Raw genomic sequence first — 26126 nt, forward strand, 5'->3', positions numbered from 1 at the left:
TGCTGCCTGAAACAAAGCTGCTCACAGCAGCACATGGAATAAGGAAGCTGCCTTCAGGCTGTTTTCTTGGGTTTTCACCGGTATTACATGACCTCTCAGGTTATCGAGTGTTAATCTTGAATGTCAGGAGTTAAAAGCAGCATGTAAAGGGGCAAACCCACAAGAAACAAAACAGCAGCAAAACAAGATACCTTAGGAAACAGGGTAAAGAAAGGATCACTTGGGGAATACATCCTCCTTGGCTCCATCGGGGAAGAATGATTTACACTTCTCAAGGCTGAGTTTACCATCAAAAAGGATCTTGCACCACAAGTATGCTACAAAAGGAGGAGTGGTTGATTAAATGGCCAGAGGCAACCAGATTGTATTGCTGACAGAGTCTGCTGCATTTGGAGAGGATCCTTTCTTCCAGGGAGCTGGAGATAGAATGGAGCTGGGATGAAAGTAACTTACAGAAGCAGGCAAGAAAGAATAGAAGTGTGAGATCCACACATGCAGATCTTTTATCATTTTTGTTTGTTCAGGAGTAAAACAAAGCAAAATATTTAAATGCTGCTTATGCATACCCAGCAATCTATATCAGTACCAAGAAACTGCTATGACAGATGAAAAATCACCTTAGGTCTATTGAAAACTTGAGACTGCAGGCCAGAAATCCAGTACAAAGGTGGGTGAACTATACAGTTTCTGCTTAAGCAACAGGCAGGGTTATCATGCAGGGTACACTCAAGAAAAATGAGAGACTTGAATTCCAGCTTGCCTTGCATAGCAGATAACTTCTTTACCAAAGGTAAAAAAACACCAAAACCGAAACCCAAAAAAACATAAACCCAAACACACCAAAACAAATTCCAATCACTCAACCAATTAACCAAAACAAAAAAACAACAAACAAAACAAACCAAAAAAACCCCAAAAAAACCAAAACCCAACCCCACCAAGGCATTTAACCCCAAGAATATTTATCTATATAAGGTTCTTCTGGTAGTAAATCACTTGAGTATCTGAGTTAATGATTTCATGAAGAAAAGCTACCACTGTGGTCAGGTGAAGGGTGAAGAATTCCTTCCAAATACGGCGCAGAAACAGGTCTATTCCCACAACTTTACAGTCAGAAGGAATATTTCACTCAGATGCTGTAAGTCTGTTAAAATGAGCAACTTTTGCAAATCAAGACTGGATGCTATCACAATGTTCTTAAAAACTTAGCAGGTAAGGCAGAGCACGGATGTGGGAGAGGAAACAACAAAAGATGACGGTCTGATCAAGCTGAAGGAAAAATCTAAGTTGGATAAGATCTCGCAAGTGCAGGATGTTGATGTGGCAGTTCTAAAAGATCCCCACTGAGTTTGGGAAATCCCTTTTGCTTGGTCAGCTTCTTTTATCCCCAACGTAACAGAAGATCTAAAAGATTGGAGAGAAAAGTTTTCCAAATGGCGAATCTTCAGTCGTCACCATCACTGAAATTACAGCCAGAAGCCAGAGAAATTGCATTGCAAAGATTTTCAAATAAGATGTTTCATTCTTCATGGTCTGCAATGAACTAGGAGTGTGATGGGGACACACTGACCTAATGAAATGCATGAGAACTCTCACACGACAGATAAAACAAGCACATTAGAAAGTGTCACAGAAGGAAAGGGTAGGGCAGGAACAACAGAGGCAGAGAAAGGGAATGAAGAGAAGCAGCTCAGATGAAGTTATCTATCCTATTAGTCTGGGCAATATGAGTTAATGGTGACTTGTTTTGAAGTTGGATGAAAGATTTGATTCCATGTTTTGCTCACTTTGTCCTTCTTCAGGTTCCTATTCCAGGCTTCCTGCAGGTGCCCTAAGCACAATAAGTTTTGCCAAATCTTTTTTCCAGTCTTTTAACATTGGCCAAGTAACTGACTCATTGCAAGCAGAGGAGTTTGGTTTGATCTGATGCAAAATGAGTGCACAGGGACATGGCATGAAAGATGAAACTATGAGCCTAAGGTAAAACAGGAGGGGGGGGAGAAAAAGCAGGTGTGTGTGACTAAGACACTATACTTAGGGAAGATAGGATGCATTACCAAGCGACAGACAATGAAAACACTGGTGCCAACACCCAGTGTGCATGAAGTCTGGCTTATTAACCCCAGTGCCAGGTGCTAGGCCTAGAAGGCACTTTTCCCAGCAGGCTCCAGATCAGCCTTCTCCAGATTAACACAACTTTTGGTGTTAATACACAGGACAAGGATATAAATCACTGCATAATTTTTACTTGTCTGTCTTTTCTGTTTGCAGCAGACAGACTCCTTTTTACAAGCTATTGCTATTTTAAATGCAATTATCCTTGTGATATAGATGGAATGCAAAACATGTCTGAATGCAAAGGTTCTGATAACATCAGATATTGAGTCAGAGTTTTCAAAGTTATCTCAGTTTTTCTACTCCACACTAACCCATTAGCCAGTATTCTAATTTATTGCAGCAAGAATAGAGATACAGTATTTCTGGTGCTAACAGGTACCTACAGGTTATTACTATCCCAGTGAGATACTGAGTATGTAGGTATTGAATTGCAAGAGGATGAAAAAAAACCCAAACAAAAACCAAAATCAAAACAAAACAAAACCCAAAAAACCCAAACCATCAATAGACCTTCCTTTAAATTTTAAAGTGACTAAGTGAAATAAAAAAAAAGCACAATTCCAACAGTACTCAGTAATCATGATAATTCACAAACAACAACACAAAAAGGTTAGTATGGAAGATGTGTTTAAAAAACCAAACGTCCCCAAAGACACTTCTCCAGTATTTGTTCCAAGTTACATGCCCATAATCTGGCTGTGTATTTCTACAGCCATTTAATGTTTTACTCTTCTCCTTGTTTTTTTCAATTTAGATGTTTCCAAAACTATTGAACATCATTATGACAATTTCAGCTAATAAAGCCATAGATTAAAATAGACTTCCTTGGAACTGGGAGAAGAAAAAAAAGGTAAGTGTTAACCAAACAATTCCTTCCACCACCTCTTCATTCCAAACAAATAAACATTATTTATGGGCTAAAAATTAATAGTAAATACTACATTCTTGCTTAGCTACACAGGGGCCATCAAATACCTAACAATACACATCAATAGTACCTAATTAAACTTCACACAAGGAAGGAGGGCATGAGGAACATGGTCAAAATTATGAAAATCTGATAATAGTTTAAATTACAGATAAACTGGTAGTTCAGTGTTAAAATGGAAGTTGATGTTTTTATGAGGAAGTTTTAACAACGTTTCATGAGTGTTAATATAATTCAGCACTAAACACCAGTGAAGTTTCTCATGTTTCAGCTGTGTGTTAGAACTTGGGGTTATTTCTGAAGCTGAGCAAATCTATAGCCATGTGAGACAAAGTCATGCAAACTTTGGGGAGCAAAGAGGCTCCCCCAGGGAGGACAGAATAGGCAAGTCTAGTATTTTGTACCTATGTCAGTAGGTGTTTTACATCTTGTTCTAGAATCACTGGATTTTGTTAAAAATACTAGAAACTAGAGTAGAAACTAGAAGCTGGTAATCTTTCCCCAGTGTAAGCAGTGATAAGAATCCCCAGTTTAGAAGTGAGAGTACTCTATCACACTAGCAGTGTTCTCACCCAGCTTGTTTCTGAAGAGTTTGCCTTGTTTTATCGCTGGAATCCCCTACAAAAGCTGGATTGACTTCTTTTGTGCATTGAAAGGCTGAGTCTGCAGCTCAGAAGCACAGGACTATTTAAGTAATCAAAGGGCAGCAGGTTTTAAAGCAAGATTTTAATCTGAAGAAAAAAAATAAAATACAAATGACAGTTCAGGCAGTAGTTTCTAATTGATCTGCCCTTGGGGCAGTTTCTGAGCCAGAAGGAGTAGCTTATTCTTTCATACTTCTTTAGAGGGGGGGAGAAAGTCCTGATCTGCAAATAATCTGCATTAGTTCCTACAAAACTGAGAAATTTAGGGAAAGAAATATCATGAAATTCCTACATAGATCAGTGAGATGTACTCTGGTATTTATTTTTTAAGACCTAATGATTTCCAAGAGTATTATTTCAAAATCCAGCAAATGAAATCCATTTTCTATGATTAAAAAAGGGATATTTTCAAGGTTTGTCTCCACAGGGCAACTAAAAAAAAGAAAAAAAAAAAAAAGAAAAAGACTGCTGCTAGCAAATGAGTAAAATCTCAAGGTTTTAGAGGTATCAGCTTTAAAGACTGCAGAATTACCACAGAAAGCCAGCAAAGCTCGGAGCATTATTTCCCCTGGAGCTGAGTTCGCAGCAGTCACAAGACTGCAGCAGTTGCAGACGCGATTTATGACATCCTCTGAATGACCTCTCCAGCTAAAGACTGATTAAGTGCGAGCCAAGGGAGGCAGCTCCGTCTGCCCGCATCACATGGCGCGCACTCACGGCACGGCACAGCACAGCACGGCACAGCACATCGCAGCACGGCAGAGCACATCGCGGCACGGCACGGCACGGCACGGCGGGCAGAGCACATCGCAGCACGGCACGGCACGGCACGGCGGGCAGAGCTGTCCCCGGCCCGGCGCTGCCATTATGTAAGGGAGCGCAGCGCACGGCAGCGCCTGGCCGTTCCCTCCCCGCGGCACCCGCACATGTTCCCCGGCTCACAGGTGTGGCTGTCATTTTCTAGGACAAGAATTGTCCTTTGACTTCAGCAGCGCTGTCAGTGCAACAGCGGTGTCTGGGGTTAAGGAGCGGCATATGAGCAAAATAAATAACTTGAGCTATTCAGCACATGAATGATCCCATTTTCTCTGTTTCTTCCAGAAACAAGTGGGCTTGTTCTATAGCTGTCAAAAGCTTTACTGTATTTATCCACAATATTCCCATGGCACAGGTATGCATTTAAAGGCAGGCAATTCCAGTGTATTGAGAAAAAAATGTTGTCCTGCTCTCAAGAACTGAATTAACTATGAGGTGACATTGAAGCTATTTTGCCATGGCTTTGCCACTGGAAGTTCAGTCTAGCAGATTTAGGCCGGGCTGAAGGAAAAGTATGCGGAAAAATATTTCTCCCCAAAGGTTTGTTAGAAGAGTAAGTCACATGCACAACAAATCAGAGAAAAGTGTAAGATATTAATAGGTGTGATCTCTGCAGTGTGTCCTTCTCCAGCAGGATCAAAGCATATCCACTTTAGTTCATTACAGTAGAAAGAAAATCCAGCATGATCTACTGAGCATCTCCAACCTGAACCATGAAAGTGAGCTGTCATAGCTTCTTTACAAATCTATATCCCACATTTCTCTTGTGTGCAAAGTAAAACAAGAAGCAATATTGATACTTCAACCACCACCACTACATCTCCATGAGTATATCTTGCAGAGATAAATGGGGCAGTCTGCAATTCTGGGAATTGCTGCTCCAGACATTCAAAGTACTTCCCTGTCAGTTACACTGTGTTCCCATTTGATGAGCTTTCTTCACAGCCACACCAATACAAACACACAGCTTACTTTTCTGGCTCCATAGCAAAGGGTTGACAGTTTGTGGGTGTGGAGGAAAGATAAGAGACTGCAGCTTCTAAAAGTGCTGCAACTCCACACTGTAAGAGACTGACCCAGTTCATCCAGTGACTGAGGCTGGAATGGGGTCACTGAAGCAGGTCCCACCTCCTCCCTTTAGGCAGGCACAGGTTGCACAAGTTGAACTGCAGTGTGGTCTTATTTAGTGACATTCATCAGCATTACTCTTCGAGATGAACTACCTCCCTTCCCAACAAACTTGAAATGTAACAGGCTGCTTTTGCAGTGATGCTCTTTTGTGAGGCACCAAAAACTGCTGAAGGAGAGGTTTGGGATGGTGGGAAGGAAATACAGCTTTATTGAACAAAGGGAGGAAGAAATTAAGTTTGCCACTGTTCCTCTTGGCAGTCTGGTTTGAATAAGTAGCTATCTTTGGCTTAGACTGGTGAACATCAGTAAAAGCCTGCTCTTGTCCAAACATTATCAACAATTCTTAAAGGGAGAAAGTACAAACCAGTCAATATATTTTAATCAAACATTACTTTAAACATAATTGCTCTTCTCTCCTCAAATCTAACAATGATTTGCAAGACAAGTTATGAGAAGTCTGGGCCAGTATTATATTAATTCACAAAAGAACATCTGTGCAAATGTCTGAGATGAAAATTTTATTTACTATAATAATGTTCTACTGTCACCACTTTAAAAAATCTCAAAGTTCAACAGTTTTTTATATTTTCAAGAACTACTGAAGAAAACAGTTTTAAAGCATTGGGGAAACTGAATGAACCTCCTACATAATCTGGAGGATGTTCACAAGAACACAAGATCAAAAGAAAGAGTAAATAGCACTATTTTAACTGCAAGCACGGGGGTAAGTGTCTTTTTACATGTTCTGTTAAACTACCTTTTAAACTATGCTCTTCTGCCTCCCCAGCATCCCTGAGGACAGAGCACAGAACCACCTAGGGCAGAGTAAGAAACTAGAAACTTTTAGCCAGGAATCTTGTTAAGCTTTAAAAATTACAGAATCAATAACTTCTATGAAGAATTTTACACCTTGGATAAAGTGGAATGAAATAACTGATCTGCCTTAGCATTATTTTGTACTGCTCCGCTAAAAGTCTAGTCCTATTAAAGGATGAGGACAAGGAGGAAGGCTTAAGCTTTTCCAGGCAGACTGGCAAGATGCCCTTTTGCAAGGTCTTTCAAGGTATGATCTCAGGAACTGTGGCAGAGAAATTAACTTGAAGTTAATAATCCTTTTCATTCCAGAAGTTTTGAGTGCAGCGGTCAAAACAGCTGAGAGCATCAGCCCTGCTGAATACTCTCCCTTGGTGCACAGAAGTGACCAAGCAAATCAAATCACTGCAGTGGGCAGGACTACCAGAATCATGCATTTTGGTGCTTCAAACATTAGGTTAAGGTGCACTATTTTTCTTTCCTTCTATCCAGCAATATGAACTCCACAAGTTCTGGCATAATTATCTTGTCCCAAAGATGCTGAAACAGGCAGCAATCAACAAAGGTTGTAACTTTAATTTACCTAAAAATTAGGTCAGCCCCATTCACAAAGAATGTTTCCAAAATATTTTTATTTAATCCTTTAGGTGACTCATGCCAGTATCCAAGTCTCTGCTTTTGATCAAAATGCATGTTATGGCCATCATTTCAAAGCTGACAACTCCTCTAGAAGGATTATTGCTTACACAGATCCCAGCTCAAGATTCTGCTCACATGCAGGCCTCAGCATATGGCAGCCCCAGCAAGAAACGCTTTCCTCTCAAGACAAAACTTGACCCAACACCTCAAACCAATTTAGAACAAAAATCAGTGTGTTTAAATCACAACAAAACCCTGCTTTGCATGGTTGCTCATCTGAATCAATTGCACTGTTGTGGCCCAAGTCAGTTTGAGATCAGCTCAGCTGGTCAGAGCACGGTGCTAATAACACCAAGGTTGTGGGCTCCATCCCTGTGTGGTTCATGCACTTAGGAGTTGGACTCAATGATCCAACTGTGTGTACCTTCCAACTCAGAATATCCTGTGATTTTGTGAATTTGGTTAGACAGCATGGGAACATTCCATTATTTGTGCCTGGTGATGTAAACACCCCAGAAAATAAAGTACATTGCTAGAGAGGAAGAGCACATTGAGTTCCACTCCGTTTTTCCTTCTGGTACACATACTTTCATTTTTAATATTCTGTCTATAACAGTTTTCCACACAGTAATTCTCCATTTCAAAGAAATTGGATAAACTCTTAATATAAAATCATATCTGTAATCACTGCTATCTGTGATGTCAGATCTCCAGCTGTTTTTTAATGACAGGTCCAAAAAATTCACTTATTGTAACTTAAATAGAAAAATTACAAAGTCCTTCCTTCAAGTAAGGAAAAAACCTTCAGCAGTTCATGCACTGGATGTCTTAACATTGTTCCTCTCTAAATTACACTAGTGAAAGCTTTTCCCCTTAAAATGAACCTGAGTAAATATGCTGGCCAACAGTCAGACCCACTGCCACGTGTGAATTAAATGCAGAGTAGTCTGAGCAAGAGCAGCACTGATGTCAAAGCAGAAGCACCCCTGAGCGAGCAGCTTTGAGGAGATCAGCTCAGAAAGTTTCCAGTAGAACACCATTCCAACAGAAAGTGCTGACTTGATGAAACCCAAAGTATTCCACAGGAATGTGCTAATTCAATCAAAACTTTTGAAAGAGGACAGGCCAGCTCGCCGGCCCAGCCAAGCAGCCTAGTGAGCTGACTGGCTCTCCCCAGCCCTGCAGGGTCACTGGCTGCCCCATCTGGCCAGCGGCCAGGCTGCTGTCCCTGCCCTCTCAGGGGCCCTCGAGTCATAATAAAACTAATGGAGTCTTACAAAGTGTGCTGAGAAACAACACAAGAATTTAAAAATGAAAACCAGAATTATTTCAGAATCAAGTGCAGGGTTTCAGCAGAAGGTACTGGGTACGTTTGTTGCAAAGCATCTAAAGTCATAAGTCTCTCTTGTGTCTCCTCAACTTTTTATAGAACATCTTCCAGTGAAAAAAGCTGTATTAATATTGCAACAACTCAATAATTATATTCAAAATCTAAACTTTACCAGGCACCTGTAATCATCAGCAGGGAGTTCAAGGTAAGTTGCTTCCAAAGCACTGACGAAATTTACATAAATGCCGGTATCTGACCAAAACATGGGGCTACAATTTAAGCAAAACCTTTCACAGAGCAGTCCCTAAGAGGGCTCCCTGCTTGTCACCATGACAAATTTGAACAAGATGGTGCAAGGAGCCTCATTTAACACTCTGGAGAAGCTCAAACGATTAGGTATGGCTACACAATATTTTAGCAGTCTTAAAAAAAAAAAAAAACCCAAAAAAAAAAAAAAAAACCACAAGCCCTGTCAACTAGCAAGTAACCCACTTTCTTCAAAAACTGATTTTTGGCAACCTGTGGTTAGCCAGTGCATGGGACCTACTCTGGCTTCTCAACAACTCAGCAAGCATTTGCTAACTGCTAGGAAAGGTTTTTGAAGACAACATCACCAAGCACCATGATATTTTCTGCACAATACCATTAATTTAACCAGCTTTTGTATAAAGATGCCTGGATATTGGTTCATGTGTGAACACCACAAGTAGTTTAAGGAATGTGGAACAAAGTTCCACAGAAAAAAAGAAAGAGCTCTTTTAAAATGCCTAATTCAGTCAGCAATGGGATCTCTGTCACAGACAAGTCACATGATTTTGAAAGAATAAGGCTAATAAAATGTACTGATATATTTATATGAAAATCAGCACAACTTCCAGCATAGAACTGAGACAATTTTGTGACCACTCTTTCAGAAAACACATGTAAATCAGACAGCTGCCCAAGTTTGCAGTTCACTGACCCTTTCAACTGCCAAATGCAATGCACAAAGGTAGCTCAGAAAGCAATTAGAGATTGGCTGGGAGGACTCATTAATTTATTTAAACTTCAAATCACAGCTAAGCAGTCTTGTAACATTTTTCTGGGGGAGACTGTATGCCTCAGACTCATATTTAAAAAGAAAGGTTTGGCTTCTCAGAATGACAAAATACATGCAATTTGCTCCCTGGTGTTTCTTAGAACTAACTAATACATTTACAGTACCATGAGGAAAGACATCTAGAACAGAACTAGACATAAGCACAGTTCAATCCAACTGCTCAATCTCTAAATACTTCTGCACCTGCAAAGTCTAAGTCTCTCTTCAACTCCTTGCAACACAAAACTAAGAGCTAAAAGAAGGTGAGGAGAAAAAAAAAAAAGGAAGAAAAAAAGATATTTTCCCTTTTACTGATAATAGGACTGGGAAATATCAGTGACCAACAGAAGCAAATGATGCCTGCTTGGCTCTATTCTAGTATATATGGCATGAGGCCAAGATAACAATGAGAAAGTAAAGCATAAAGAGATGCCTTCTATTTTGGAAGCAGGTATCAAAAGTTGACAGCAGCATCTTTTCTTCTCTCAAACAAAACTTGAGATGCCCTTGGCCTATGGCAAAAAGGCCGATTCATCACTGATCTCATGATGACAAACAGCAAAACAGACAAGAAAAAAATGCATGCATATAGACATTCATATGCAGGTCTGGGCCTGAAATCATGGCAGCATTAAGTTACCAACCTGATAGTTAATTTTTTTCATTAGCCCCATTAAAGGGACCACAACTATAACACAAAGGAACAACTGAGCACTGCACAACTGAGAAGCCATATCCTCAATTTCTTCATGCTGCAGTAATTTAAATAGCCAGCTACAGGCTATAATTTCACCTTTAGTCCCTGACTCCAGGAACTAACCAACTGGAGCCACAAGGATCAATGCACACTTCTCTGAAGTGTGCATGAAAATGAGACCATACTTCTACGTATCTCTTTCAAACCAGCTTACCTAATTTGATAGTTTCCTTATTTCACACTTACATAACCATTTCCTAGAATCAGTTTCTGAGGCTCACTGTACAGCAGACACTCCTAAGGCAAGAGATGACAAGCTGCTGTTAACTCCTATTGCATTGCCCACAACCACTTTTGTCCTGCTGCAGATTATCCAGAATGTCCTCAGCTGCCATTCACAGGTTTTTCTTCTGCTCAGCTGTTGACTTAAAAAAACTGTGCAAAGGTAACAAAATGGCCCAAAGGGGCACCAACCAGTAGTGTGTAAGCTGAAACAATGCAAGATGGAAAAAGGAGTCTGAATAAGAATATATCACCACTGTGATTCAAACAATCATCATAAATGATACTGAGAGGTTACATTATACAATTACCATATCTTCAAACAAAAGTTAGTCAGCTGAGTGCACTCATATGTACATGTAGGAAGCAGCAGGGGAAAAGGATTTCAGTCAAATTTGTGCACCCCCCATCAGGTGGATTAGTGCCAGAGCTTGTTCTCTGCCAGTCTGCCTCCTCCTGCTCCACCCTAACTGATCCCAAGTGCATTTTCCTGCCCTGACTGGGGTGACTAGTGTGCTTCTCTTCTCTCCAATGTCCAACATCTCTCAGTACACACCTTATCTTGGAAAATGCTCAGACCTGAATTTAAGAAGGAAAAATAAAGAGGAAAAAAAGCACTCTTTGTTAGATGAAGTCAACCTTCTCAAATACATTTGTGGTAACACCGGGAGAAAAAAGAAATATTTACTTTTCCTAAGTACTGTGCTTTCAAATGGATTTCGCTACTCTAAGCATATTATTTCAAATTATTTCTGCAGTTAAGAGCCAATAGTTTTGGACAGCATTATGGTATCCAAAAAATAAGATGGGCCCAACCATTCTTCAAGACTTGTTTCAATAAAATGGAATTAAGGAATTCTATTCTACACTGGCTATTCCAGTGTAGAATAGCCTAACAGCAAGGTACCTGGAGGGTCAAAGGGCCCGTGACACTGCAGGTTATTTAGTTAGTAAATAACCTGTGTTGGAAGGGATGTCTGGTGGTCTTCTGGTCTAGCCCCTCACTCAAAGCATGGCCAAGTTAGACTAAATTGCTCAAGGATGGAGGTTGCACAACCTCTTCAAGTGCCTTGACCCCTCTCATTATGTGACATTTCTACTTAACACTGAATCAGATTTTTACCTGATGTAACTTGTGAGCACCAACTTTCAGCTTCTTGCTGTTCACCTGCAAAAAAAGCCCAGCTCCCTCTCCTCTCTTTCTAACTGCATTCTATTCTGACATCTGATGGTGAACAGTAATTTCATTGAAGATGCACTGTAAGATTTTCTGCCAAAGCAGGCACTAAAATTTCACTAAGACTTTTTAATTCCTTGTTTCCTCAAGCCTTTTTTTTGTGCTTGCTGTAGAACTGAGTGTCAGCCTAAGCCACAGTGATAGAAAAGTTTGATCTCAGTGGCAAAAGTCCTGTTTGCCTTGCATTAAAGCTTGCCTAGAAGGAGAGCTTAGTAGTAGGGGAAAAAACCAGTGCCACTACAGGTGATTCATTTAATATTGGTCAGTTTGATTAAAATAACAAAAACATATAGCCAGTCTTCATGAAGTATCACATATGGAATCAAGTGAAAAAGGAGAAGCTCTTTAGTTCCTCCCAGAAAATGTAATTTTCTTGAATAATGTGCAAATGCACAGCATGTCAAGTAACAGTCCTTAATAAAGTCCCCAGGAGACTCACTTGACCCACCTCACTACCTGATGTCATTAAATGAAAGGAGGTGTAAACTACACACATCTCCACTGGACAATAAACACACACTGACCAGTAGTCAAAAAATGGAATAAACACATTCAAATAAGAATAATTTTATATTTGCAGGACACAGGACAAATTATATTGGCATGCAGTATACAAAGACCAAGTTCTTCGGAATTAATTAGAAAACAAACTACAAGCAAAAAAACCACCTAATTAATGAGTCCACCAAACCAGTTACCAGAATATCTTATTAAGTAAAGGACTATTATCACACCAATGCTTAAAATGAATAAATAATTAATCAGCTTACTTCTTTCTTACCATTGTAGGTTATCCTTGGTTTTGTCAAACACATCACAAGATGTAAATCCATTTCGTCAGAAGATACAAATTTTGAACATACAGGGCACTTGAATCCTATGGAAAATAAAAATATGTAAGTGTGAGCATACTCAACCATGTAGCAAATATATAAAAATAAAGAAAAAAGAAATCTTGGGGGCTTTTCAGTTTTGCCCTGACATTTCTTACATAAATAATATTCCCTTGATTTCAAAAGATCTCAAAATGGACCATTATTTCTGGAAATAATTTTGTTGACAATTGCAAACATTGTTAGCACCTCTGGAACACTAATTTAACAACAGTTTAGGGCAGGAGCAAGAGAATCACATGACTTCACTAAAACAAATTACAAATGTGTAGAGGATAGAGCCATTAAAATTTGAACTTGGGCAGGAATCCTGAATCAACATGTTCATTTTTACTGGGAATTGTACTGAAACTTCAACCAAGGATCTTGGTTTTACATCTTGTCATACAAGCTGCAGCATCTTTTACCAGCCTGGAAAAATATTAACTCAGGGGTGTTGCCTCACCTACTGAATCACTAAAACTTCCTGTAGCACTGAATTCATTTAACTGTTCTCATCCTAGCCAAACATAACCTTGTTTAGCTTTTGAGGTCACTGCCTCAGGCAACATGGGGTAAAGAATAATTAAGACACTGGATTGTGATGCAACTGCATCACAGCCTATGACAAAAGTGCTTAATACCTAAATTTATGTCACTGCCAAAGACAGCCATCTTCCAGTTAAAGGACAAGATCAGGTGGACAACTTTTACAATCCACAGAGGAGCCTGATTGATTTTGATCTGCTGAATAATTAACACACAAATGAGAGACAATAAAACCACCAGCAGGGATCTCGATGCATAGTAGCTGTTCAGGAGTGTACCTACAGGCAGATTGTCCAATAGGACAACATTCAGCAAAAATATCAAATCTACATCCACTCTCAGCACAAAGGCACAACTTTCTCTCTGATGCTGTGAAGAGCAATGGTGCAGGCCTGTATAAAAGGTCACTGCACCTTCCACCAGCATTCCCATCTGGGCCTGCTCCCACATGTTTTAGTTTGCTGCCTCTTGCTTCTGTACTTCTAACCTTGGGAGTCCACAATAAACCGAGTCAGTCAAGGATGACAAGCAACTTGATGCTGCACTTTCAAATAACTGATGCCTGAGAATTTTCATCTTTACTGTTAATTATTATCCAGATGTAGATCAAGCAACTGAAGCATTAGCACTTGATACAAGTACTGCACTTTCCTTATCAAGAAAATTATGTATCTCTTATGGGCAGCTCATAGGAAGCAAGTCAAAGGACAGCTAGTAACAACCATAAGGAACTCAGGGCAGCAGCTGAACATGTGCTAGAAACCACTTCCTGAGATAAAGTACAGTTCTGCTTCTTCCAGTTTTCAATTTTAGTCATATCTATTTCTTTGTGTCAATCTTACACTTCAGTTTGATCACTGCTCTTCTCTTCTTGATTTTATTCCTCCTCCCTCAACCCACATTTTTACAAACAACAGATCAATAAGCATAGCACAGCCAAATATGTATTTTGGAAAAGAACAGCTGAAAGCATTCATTTACTCGCTGAAAGCTTTATCAGTGACCTTTCAGCCACTGTGTAGCCTCCTTCACACAGGTGTCCTGGGTGACTTCATGATGCTGAATTGTATCCCCATTTGTCTGTTTAGTCCAGAAATAAGTTTTGCACCTTTAAGACTGGTTCAGACAGCAAAGAGGGGGAGAGAAGAAGCACAGAGTTTGTTTTCAGATACTGCACTCACTCCTCCACATTCCTGCTCCTGGACTGTGTTGTCTGCAGAACAGACAGTGAGAGAGAGCTCTCCTGTGCTTTTAGTTAGATTTTGGCTAGCTGAGGCAGTGAAGTTCCCTGGACTGTGTTGTTTGGTTTTTTTTTTTTTCTTGGAACTGTTCAAACATACTCTGGACTGAAGAACCCAGAAAAACACCAGGAGCTCACTCACACCTGTGGCCCACCAGGCCCAGGACACTGCCGGAGAGACTGGTAACAGACTGGGCGAGCTGAGCTGCAGCCCACAAAGAGGACTTTCTGAATTTATTATCTCTTCAGAGGAGCAAGAGGTTTTTTGGTTTAGTATTGTTTGTTTTTTGTGCTGGTGAACACTTGGCCTGTTAAATAAATAGGGGGTTTTCCACTTTTCTCCAAGGAAATGTTTTCCCAAACCAGTTAGGGGAGAGGCTGCTTGAATCTGCTTTCCAGAGGAACCCCTTCAGAGGTTTTCTCTCAAATTTGCCCTAAACCAGGACAGCAGGCTACACCTCAACATGATGAAAATAAAAATTACTAACTCAGCCTTCCAAACACCCAAGCCCACCACCCATTACTGTTCTGTTAAAAGTTTCTTCAAAAACTGACCCAGGGTAAATTTTCTCTCAATCTTTATCACCCTACTGCTGCTGATTGCTAGGTTTTGACTAGATTTAAGACCCAAGCATTATTCTCATTTATAACCTTCTGTAAGGCATAATTGACAACACAGTTTGATGTGAAAAAGCCTCAAACTTCCTTATATGCTTCAGACCGAGTCCTGCTGTGACAGAAGGGGGTGTTTGCATTACAGCAAGTTGACTTTTATTTTCATGGCTAGTTAAGCACTGAGACAGTCATTAACAAATTCTCTCTGCTTTCTGGACAGAACTCTTCTAGCTTATTCCCTAGAGTCATGAGCACACGTAATTGGGAGCGACAGGGAGCAGGGACAGCCACCAACAGGTCCTTAGAACTATTGTTAAAGTTAACAGTGTTAAGAAGGTATGTATCCCAGGAATTCTTGGAGGAAATATTTTAATCCAAATAAAGTACTGGGGAGAACTTGAGTGAATAATAATGATAATTTAATAATAATACTGCTTTAATTTAAACCATGCTTCAAGATAGACAGCAGTGAAAAATATTTCAGGTTATCCTCCCCCAGAGTATTCAGATTAATATGCTTTTACCACCATGCACCTGCCCTTATACCTAGTAAATAATTTGTGTTCTAGCAATATAGTAAGTATTTTAACAATACATTTTGTTGTGGCTTGCCCTGTGTCAGAGGGGATGTGAAGGTAATGGGTAAACAACTACAAATATACTGACACAGCAAGTCTGGGATACCTGGCTGTTGTAGCTTTATTCAGTGTGCAGAACTGAAGAACCCGAAGAACAGAGCACATCACACTTAACTAAGATCCAAGGAACAACTCAGCTGACCAAAATAAAAGGTGTGTTTGTGAAAAATATGGTTTTCCAGTGACCACAGTCAGCTGTATGCCAGAGACTAGCATAATAGCAGAAAAAGAGCCTTGGGCTCACAGCACTTGCTGAAACATTCTTTAAACACAAGTGAAATCTGATTTCTCATGCCTTTACAATGTTGAGCTGCAATCCACCTCCTGGATTTAGCCATCTTCCCCAGGAGATGCATAGTGTAAGTTTTGTGTGAAGGAAATTACCATGGCCAACTCCTTTTGGTAACCCCAAAGAACAATTACTTTGACTACAGACAAAATATTTACTTTAGTCTAACTGTATTTGAAAAATATGAATAAGCAAACAACATACACTGTCCACAAGCCAGTTGAAGGTCCTTTAAAAGCTCATCTTTTTCTTCCTTTCCTCAAATCAGAAGGCAATACCTTCAAATCAGCATGACCCAGTTTACAATTAAGTACTGGGAAAGAACAAAGACTCTATTGTACCCCTGCCCAGCAGGATAACAACATTTATAGCCCATGTTTGTTTTTACTGTCTTTTCAAGGAACAATTCCAATAACTTAAAGAATATTTCACATGACTTTAACAATCAGCAATGGGTCAGAAATAACTTGCTCTCTACATGACTTGTTTTACTGGGTTTTGTAGATAATTCACAGACATTTGGACAAAAAAGTGGAAGCAGTTATCAGATGAGGTAGCATCACATGAAGTGTCTTTCAAAAACGTATGAAACTCAATCAACTACTTTCTCACCCTCTTTACAAGGGCAGCACAACAGATAACATACAGTTCTAGGTAAAATCCAGCTCTTAGGAAGGTGTTGATTTCAGAGCATCCCTTATTTTTGTCCCAGATAACAACTATCACCTTTGCATCAGCGTTATCACTGTCAGCACATCACTGCAAAGTCGTTCCTTCTCCCTCAGTAGAGAGCTCGGGCTGTGACACACCCTAAATCCACTGAAGGACCATCTCTCACCCCATTCCCTACATACAGAAGTACAGCACTAAAAAACTGAGCACCAAAACCGAGCAAGCACACATACCTCTAGCTGACTTTTGCAACTGCATCCTTAGCAGGGCACGGAGCCAAATTCTTACAAGCTCCCACCATCTAGTTTCACAACCCTAAGTACAACACTGAAAGTAACACATTACTTAAAACAAAACCAAAATCCTGGGAAAAAAAATAACAATTACAAGAAACAGAGGCAGAACAGAAAGTTGCAGTACAGCTACTAAAAAATCCCAAGGTGACAGAGAAAATCTGAAATAACTAAACCTACTTAAGTATCAGGACATAGCAGAGGTGAATTCTGTCTCATTCTCTCTTTAATTTATCACTTTCTTCAAGCTCTGCCATCTTTTGCACGTGAACCTCCAGTTAGCTAAGAAATCCCATATTCTCTGACATCAATCTACCAAACTCACACTTTTCCTCTCTGGCAGACTTGGGAATTACCCACAGGGACAGGTTGATGGGTGGCCACTCACTCCATCAGCACCAATTTCAAGCTCTTAGCGATGCCTTACTGTGTTTGCCTTGCTGTGCAAACATCAGGCTGCTTATGTTTCACATCAGTGCACAGCAGAGCAAACATAAACACCCAACGAAAAACAAACTCTCGGACTGCTAAGATTTTTACAAAATCATGCTGGCACTTATTCCGGAATATCTACTTTGTGGAACAGAAAAAAAACCCACAAAACTGCTAAGAGCTTCCAGAAAACACAGGGCAGAGTGTCACAGAATTGCACATAAAGAAACATATTAGACTTGCACAGAAGAGTGGATGATCCTTTCAGACAAATATTAAACAGTTGTAGAAAGAAGTAAGCACAAATAAAACCTGCACCAACACAAAAGACTGAATGAGCCTGATCAGAGTAACTTTTCAGCAGAAAACATCAACTGGAACACTGCCAAAGCCAAACTAAAAGCAGAATGGGAGCAGCTGCTCTTTTAAAGTATGCAGCCTATTACTATTTTAAGTCTTTGTATCCTTGTGTTTTCAAATAAGATGGATAAATCTACCTTGTTTTGCAGTTAAAGAAGTCGTAAGAGAAATCCTTGCATCCACACACTTTTTCTAAAGTGTATTTGAGAATAAGAAGCCTGACAAATGTTACTTACATATTCACACATGTTCTTTGGTACTTCAAAAAAGAAGTACAGACAATCTGGAAACATAACATCCAGTAAATTTGATGTATGAGGGTGGTATGCAAAATCACTATCATACAAAGAAAGCCTGCATAATAATGCTAAAAAGGAAACAATACAACACAAAAAAGAGTTGGTTACTTCTTATGTGTTCAGTAGACATGGAGAACAGTCAGTAACTCTGCTCAGTATAAAACACACATAGACACTGGGAAGTCTGCACCCTTTATCTTTTCCCCCTAGTCTGAAAACAAACAGGTTACTCTGATGTTTCCTCACAGGCCTTGATGCCAAAACCTTTTATTGCTCTTCTTGTTCTCTCTCCAATCTTACCATCGTGCACTGCCAAGAACTGGGCAGAGATTTCAGGCTAAGACTTCATAAGTTCTAAGCAGAAATTAATACTTCCCTATTACACTGTTCCATTACAGTAGGTGTTAGAATATATAGATTTATACACAGTGATATCTCTTTTATGGGTGTATATATAGGTAGGTACATTTTAAACAAACCAACAGGTGATTGGCTCATTCCTCTCATGTCTCACAACAACCCCTAAATCTTCAGCAAAACCATTGCTAGCCAGTCCATTTTTATATACAGTGCTATATTTCTGCTCACATTTATTAACTCTTATCTGTCTTTTTTTAATCCATTATTGGCACTTTTTAAACTTGTTAAAAAATTATGAATGCAATTTTTTCCCTCCATAATGCTTATAAGTTTAGCATTTTATTTCGTTTTTTCAAGTGCCCAGCCTCCAAAAAAGAAATTGACTGAAAACAAACCCAAAGCAGACCACTATGACATTTCATTTGAATTATTTTCCTAAAGCAGATGTATGATCTTTTTTCCCCAACTATTTCAGCATTCATCTACTTTTTCACCTAGACCAAATTCTCTAAGTTGACTTATAAGAATATACATCAAAATAGCATAAATATTTTCAAGTCAAAGCATAATGCCTCTGCTTATTCCACTTCTTCCTTTTTCTGTTCAACTGTGTAGAAGACTGTGAAGTAAAATTTTAAGGGCAGCAGAAAAATAAATGGAAATCATTCAGCTTCTTGGTGAAGTAACAGTCCTGGTCAAGATAAAATTCTATTACTCCCTTCTTCTGTAAACTAATTTGTAAAACTTGAAGTAGTTTAAAAAAAAAAAAAAAAAAAAAAGCTGTCCAGTAATGGCCACATGGTCACAGAATTCTCTCTTCTCCTCAGACAGCTGAAATGGAAAAAGAGAATGAGTAATTCTGTAAACAGAAAACCACGAAGCTTTGTGCACTAAAGCATATTGCTTTAACACAGCTGAGATCTTGCCTGGCAAGTTTACCCTAGCCATCAAAGAGAATAAGAAAATTATTTCACACTAAATTCAAGAACAAAGAACTAACATTTTTAAAAGTCTTTAAGTTAGAAGGCAAAAGAAAAAAGAGCATTAGCAATTGCCAGGGAACCTTCTACAAGAAAATTTCTAGGTGCTGTAGCTGGTAATAGAAATGGCTACTCAGAGGAAGTTTGACATTTTATGGACTTAAGTTTTTTGTTAAGAAATGTCTCAATGAAAAAATCACACCTAGTTCTCTACCTTTCATCCTTCCTTCTGTTGTCAATTGTCTAAGCCAGGAGAATACAGCACCACCTGGAAAGACTTCTGGAGGTGAAAAGAAATAAATACTCCTGTCACTTTGGGAGATAATATGAAATCAAACAGAAATAAGGAACACAGTACAAACATTCTAAGCTCTGTCTCTTCTAGAAAACAGTAAGAACAAATAAGCACTTACTGATTTCAGGTTCATAATCTAGTGGGGTTTTCTTCCCCACTTTTGTGCCATAACACTGAAGTAAACAAATGTGTGAATTCCTTGAGGGAAACAAGGGATTTTCTCTTGTGTTTTCTGATTTAAATGTCTCACAGAACTCAGTGGGAAAGGGGGATATATATAAAGTGGGGAATAAAAACAAATCTGAACTATTTTAATTTAGGAGTCCACAGAATAATAAGAAACTATATGTTTGGATAATACTTTATGTCCTAAGCAAAAAGTTATGAAAGACAAAATTTTATTACAAACTTCTTCAGCTCCCTTCATCTTGGTAAGTGGCAAAGTTAGATCTTCAGTAGCAATCACTGAAAAATAATGCAGTACAGAATGAAGAAGATCAATTGAATAAGACATTTTCTGACTCATAAACAAAGCCTTTATCAACTACACAATTCAGGTGTCTAATGCCAATGTAAAATTATCATGTAATGATGATTATAATTGACAGCTGCACAGTTTTAGAAACTGAATGAACACAACCATTAAGACAGAAAAAAAAGCTCAATTTTAATATATCTTGCAAACCAGAAGATGAAATTACAGGCAGACCTGTTGAAAGCTTGATATTAACTTTAAACAGAACAACAAGAACAGCTGTTATTAGAGGAACAGCCTTTTAAGAGTGACATTTCAGATCAATGCAATCACACAACAAAGGGAGAAAGACAAGACCTTTTTGGCTCCACCTGTTTTGTGGGGTCAGTGTTATCCCCCCAGCCCCATCATCCATAGGGATCTGTGGTCAAGCTAAAGGAGAGACTGCTCAAGTCTCTGCCATCCAAAGTCCTACAGTACTGCACTTTCAAACTGACAAGCACATCAACAGGGACAGTTCTTCAAGTCACTTGTAAGCCATTTATTCACTCTTCAACTAAGTACTTCATTACCTGCATTTGAAACACTCACACCCTGCCCATCACAGATCCACACCACAAGTCTCTCAATGGATCTGAAGTATTTGAAGACTGACAAGTGTGAATATAAACTCTGGTTGGGAGCAAGCTTTGGTTTTCATATAAAAAAGGCTCCACCCACACCCTAAACCCAGAAGATTTTAGCTTTTGGCTTACAACCCTCGAGAAGCACATTTTCAACTAGCAACCAAAAAACTCCCCTTAACAATGAGACTTTTCCCAGAGGAATATTTTTCACTTCCATTGTATGTTCCCAAGGGAGGGTGAAGGGGAGAGAACCCAAGGAAACACACTTCTCTTTTTCATGTAGGTGCGATGACTCCCTTCAAAATCCAACTCAAGGACAAGAAAGGAAATACACTTTTCTTCTCTCTCCATCATCAGATCTTTTGCAAGCAGAGACAGGAGCAAGGTCCCCCTCTAGCCTCACCAGCAGGGTAGCATAAGGAGTATGGGAAGAAAATAAGCCTATCACCATTTCAGAGGCTTCTCTACACAAGTGGAGCTACTTGCCACTCAGGTGAAAACATTGTGGAGCTGAGATGTTGTCTGAATATGAAGTTCAGCCAGGGTGGACACGTTTTTGAGCCTATCTTCTTCAGAAAGCAACTAGCCAGAAAGCCCAATCAATGGTTCAGTGCACAAATATATTTTATTTACACTCAGCAGGCAAGATCATCCTGCTGACATTCGTCTAGCTCAATTGTGATGACAAACAACCCACTGCAGGCCAGCTTGGAAGTCTGAAAACTTTTAAGCAAATGAAATGCCTGAAAACTCTTACTTCAGAGATACTCCATATTCCCATTGCTTTTTCCTTCTTAACTCACCGACCGCAGTTCAAAGAGGAAGAATTCTCTCTCATTCCCAGTCTCTCCTGAACCTATACATTTAGTTTTTTTCTTTCTTCTTGAATTTTGCTACTCCCTCAATTTTCTCTTACTGCCTGGAGCAACATTTTTCTCAAACACCTGAAAAAGGTCTTTCTACTCATAATTTCACAACACAAGTGGAGGAAGACAGACAGGTCAAATGTGTTCTGTTGTCAGAAGGCACTGCTTGGGCAACTGAGTAATTTGGCAAATCAACTACAAAATTTTAAGTGCAGGGAACCAGTTTGTCTACACTCCCCTGCCTTACTTCACACTGTCAATAAAGATACTACATTCAAAAACATACCAGGGTTAAAGAAAATTTTCCATTAGAAACCACATAATTGAAAAGGGAGTGTAGGAAGAGCTGCTCCAAGATCAGAAGAATCAAGCCCTAGTTTTTCAAAATGCACAGGTGTAAATATCTTCCAAACTTGTACTGTATAGCACAACAAATCTGATCAAAATTACACGAAGCACGACAACAAGAGAGGAGAGGGTGGCTATACCATGCTGAGAATATATTTAATGATAGCTAAAAGGGAAGAGGAATGATGTGAAAATGGCTGAATAATGGTTGACAAGGATGACCAAACCGAACACGTGAAACAGAGCATCTTGTTGGACGCAGAGAAGTCTTCTGAGCAAACTGGCCAAAATGCATACGAGGTCTCACGAAAAAAAGAAATGGGAGAGACAAAGTAAACACTGCACTTGAAACGCAGCAGACAGGAACAAAGGAGCAAGCCCCAGGAGAAGGCAGCATCTTGGAAGACAGCACAGATAATGATGCTGCTTGAAAGCATGCAGAAGACAAAGTCTCTCGGAGAATCTGAACTATTATTCTACTACACAAACAAGGCGATAATGGAGACCTGAGAAAGCACAGCATTTACAGACAATTAGTCTGTTGTCTACAAAGTTTTTACCAAAGTAAGTGAGGGTAAAAAAAAAAAAAAAAAAAAGAGGTCCTCACTAAGGCAAAACTTTGTAAAGTCTGATTTAGTCGAAATACTTACCAATAACCTACTTGTTCCTGCAGAAATAGAGGTAGCAGTGACAAAAACAAAAAAAAAGGGGAAAACCAATCAATGACAAAAAAGTCAGAGTACAAAATAAAAAGATTACATCTGGGAAGAATATATGTAAGTAAAATGTTAAATTATTATGTGGAATGTTCCCAGGAATTTATATATTAATTCTAAACAGAATAATGATTCATTTTTTGACAGCAGCATTAAATTATATACCAAAAGTACTTATTATTACATTTATTACTCAGTATAACAGGAAAATTTTACCTATTACAGTTTCAAGAAAGCCAGGAACAAAGGTTTCAAAGCATACTTGTTTTCTTGTGCTTTTCATCTATTCTTTCATCACACAACAATAATTTTTATTACTTAAGCACGACAGCAGATTTTCCTGTATCATTATACACTGTATTTTCCCCCTTTATCTCTCCACAATAGCAGTCCTCCATAGATGACATCATTTCTCAATTCAGCAGGGAAATATCTAACCAATGCACTCATCTACTTTTATTCACTTAAATTGGTGAGAGTTGAGTAAGGAGGGCTAGTTGGTTGGTTATTTGAATTTGCTGGGGGGAGGTTGTTCAGGGTTTTGGGGATGGTTTTTTGTGGTTTTTGTTCATTTGGCTTGATTTTTTCCAGAGTAGGAGTATGGCTCATGAATAAAAACAGAACTTATAAGAAAAGTCTGGCTTAAAAATACCATTCATTGTCAGAACAAAGGAATTTTCTTTAAGGATTAACTTTTTATCTAAAAGCATGGACATTCTCTGCTTATCATAAAGCAGCCTTTTGTTTTTAAATGGAAAAGTCACGCTAAGAGAAGTTCACTCCACATTGACCCATTTATTCTTACAAATTGGAAAATATTTACCTTGATGTATGGACTATTGGCCAGACTAGGGTGTTGGATCATAATACACCAGACATTTAAGATAATTAAAGAGAATATTACAAAATATAGAGACATCCAAGGGGTGGTAACAAAATGTTAAGTTCAAAAGTGTACACTGGAATGAAACCATTAAATTCCTCAGTATTAACATAATTTAAGTGTTTAACATAAGCAGCATACAAATTTTGGTAAAATGTATTTTGGGAAAATATGCTGCATTACATCTATGTAATGCAACCACTAGTTTTGCAAAAGTTCCTATGTCCAAGACAGAACCTTTTAAGAGCATTTGAGAATGTAGCATTGTGAAGAAAGCATCTAAAATGCCTAGTAAGAGGAACAGTAAAGAAGATGCATTATTAGTTCAGAAAAAGACAGAACTGAAGTCAAAAAGATATAACCCCCTCAAGTGTTTATTGTCAGTAAAAAGCGAAGAAAAGCTATTGAGTTGCATGCTTTAAATAGCTCAATGAGAGATTTGTCCATATTTAGTCTTTTATCTCTATTATGACAGTACACAGCATGCATAACATATTCTACAAAATCTTTAAGAACATCCATAAATCCCAAACCAACCAAACTTTCAAATGATATGTTACACCACTGCTACCACAGTAACTAAGGCAGAAAATGTAATTCTTGCTTCTTCACAGCTAAGACAACACCATTTGAACAAACTGTTCCTATTTTCTGTATCACTCTCATTTAAATATCTCTGGTAAGGAATGCTACTCAGCATTTCCTTTTTTTTTTTTTTTTTTTGCTGCATTGGTCTAACACTCAAACTGTTGAGAAAGTTGGTTAGTTACCCATTTTAAATATCTGCATGCAGAAGAGAAACATCTTGTTTACATTAACCAGATCATGCTAATAAGATGCACATATGCATGCATACACACACACAGAGCATAGACTCTAAATAGATTTTAACAGGGATCTGCAGTTGGAAATAATAGATTGAATGACAGTTTGACCTTTCAGCAGTTTGAAAAAATGACACAGTAACTCAAATGTTTTTACTGATCTAATTACACCTTTCACTTAGGGTGTTACATGTTTTCATTGCTTTACTCATCCATAAGGTTACTAAAGGTAAAAGAACCTACACCTGCTTAAGAGGTATGGGGTTTTTCTTCAGTGTTCAGAGAAAATCATGACCTGTGCTTTGATATACATAAGCAATACTCATAAAAAAAAAAACAGACACTGTCTTGAGTTTGAAAACTGAGATAGCATTAAACTGCAACATGCTAATGAATTCTACTTTAAAAAGAAAGGTTGTTGAGGTTTGTGTTTTTTGTTTTGTTGTGTTTGCTCTTTCTTATGAGTGACTAAGGAGCAATCACAGTTAGTATTCTTGTTTCAGGAGTGTCTGTATGAGATCAGAATCACAGCATGCCAAGTGTTAAAAATATGTTTGTTCACAAATATGTATTAGTCCCTCCTCCAGAGAGCTTACACTCCAAAATAGACAAGAACAAGCAATGGTTACAATGGGAGCAATGTCTCCATTTTATACTTGAGAAAGGCAGTAAGAAACTAGCCCTGCCTTACACAGAAAGTCAAACAAGTCTCCCAAGTCCCTAGCTGTCAGCTTTTATAAAAACGCCTATTTGGCCACAATGACATTGAGACAAAGATCACAGAAAAAGTAAATCAGTGACATAAATTTGCTCTGCCTTCTATGTAGCAATGCCTTCTTAACCAGCATCTTACCTAATGAGCTAGCCAGGCCCTACCACAGGGTCCCTAAATCCAGTGACTGCATAGTTTAAACATAAATAACAAAATGCTCATTGAAAAAAATTTCATGTTTTGAAAGAACTAAAAAGCTCTTTAGAACAGTTCTTGATTGCAGCATAAAAAATGCCTGAGTTTGAGCCTGCACTCCTAGCTTATTTACACATTCATCCCTTCACCTTCTTTTTCTGCTGTATTAGCCAACTTGGAGATTAAGAAGATCAAAACAGAAGCCAGAGGGGAAAGGCCAATAAGAGGCATCTGAAGAAACCCTTCCACAACATAACTCCAAACAGTTAAAAAAAACTCCATGCTACAAGAGACAAGCAAATTAAAGATGTGCCCAAAATGTGTACTGTACGCATACTTTACCAGCAAGGAACTTTCTTTTAGAAAAAAAGCATTCCATAATACACATCAAATAACCCAACACCTGGGATTTAATTCTCTTCAGAGAGGCACTCAAATTATTTTTTAGTGTCTCTCACACATTAGGACAGCTAAAGCCCCGAGGTAGACTACTTAGGACAACTACTACCCAAACGTCAAACTAATTAGAGACACAGATTTGTATCTGTTTTCCCATAGAAGCCTTTCATTCTAGGTTGAAATTTTTAACTTTCCAAAATAGTCTGTGAAGGAAACAATAGTTCTCAAAAGGCACTTTAACTTAATCAAACTATTGCCCAAGTAAGAAAGATTTCACACTGTTAAGTGTTCAGGCACTGAATTATCACATTGTTAATTCTAACACTTAACATAATTTATAGGCACTTTTCTTTTTCAAATTAAATTTTCTCCTTTATCTAAGAGGAGCACTAGTACCTGTTTCAGTAGACAGGAGATGTACTTTCAATGTCTTATGAAATAAAATCTCCATGACAGTCTTGAAATATAATTCTCT

The 26126-nt window shown here is 38.7% G+C and overlaps 1 protein-coding gene across 1 annotated transcript in view; it reads right to left on the reverse strand.

Annotated features, from left to right (window-relative positions):
* Positions 1–26126, reverse strand: part of ZNRF2 (zinc and ring finger 2) — a 58894-nt gene that overhangs the window by 15215 nt on the left and 17553 nt on the right. The window contains exon 2 of the mRNA XM_063155540.1: positions 12495–12590. Within this exon, the coding sequence (XP_063011610.1) occupies positions 12495–12590 (96 nt within the window). The remainder of the gene's footprint in view (positions 1–12494; positions 12591–26126) is intronic.

Source organism: Melospiza melodia, chromosome 1 (genome assembly GCF_035770615.1).
Source record: "Melospiza melodia melodia isolate bMelMel2 chromosome 1, bMelMel2.pri, whole genome shotgun sequence".
NCBI lineage: Eukaryota > Metazoa > Chordata > Aves > Passeriformes > Passerellidae > Melospiza > Melospiza melodia.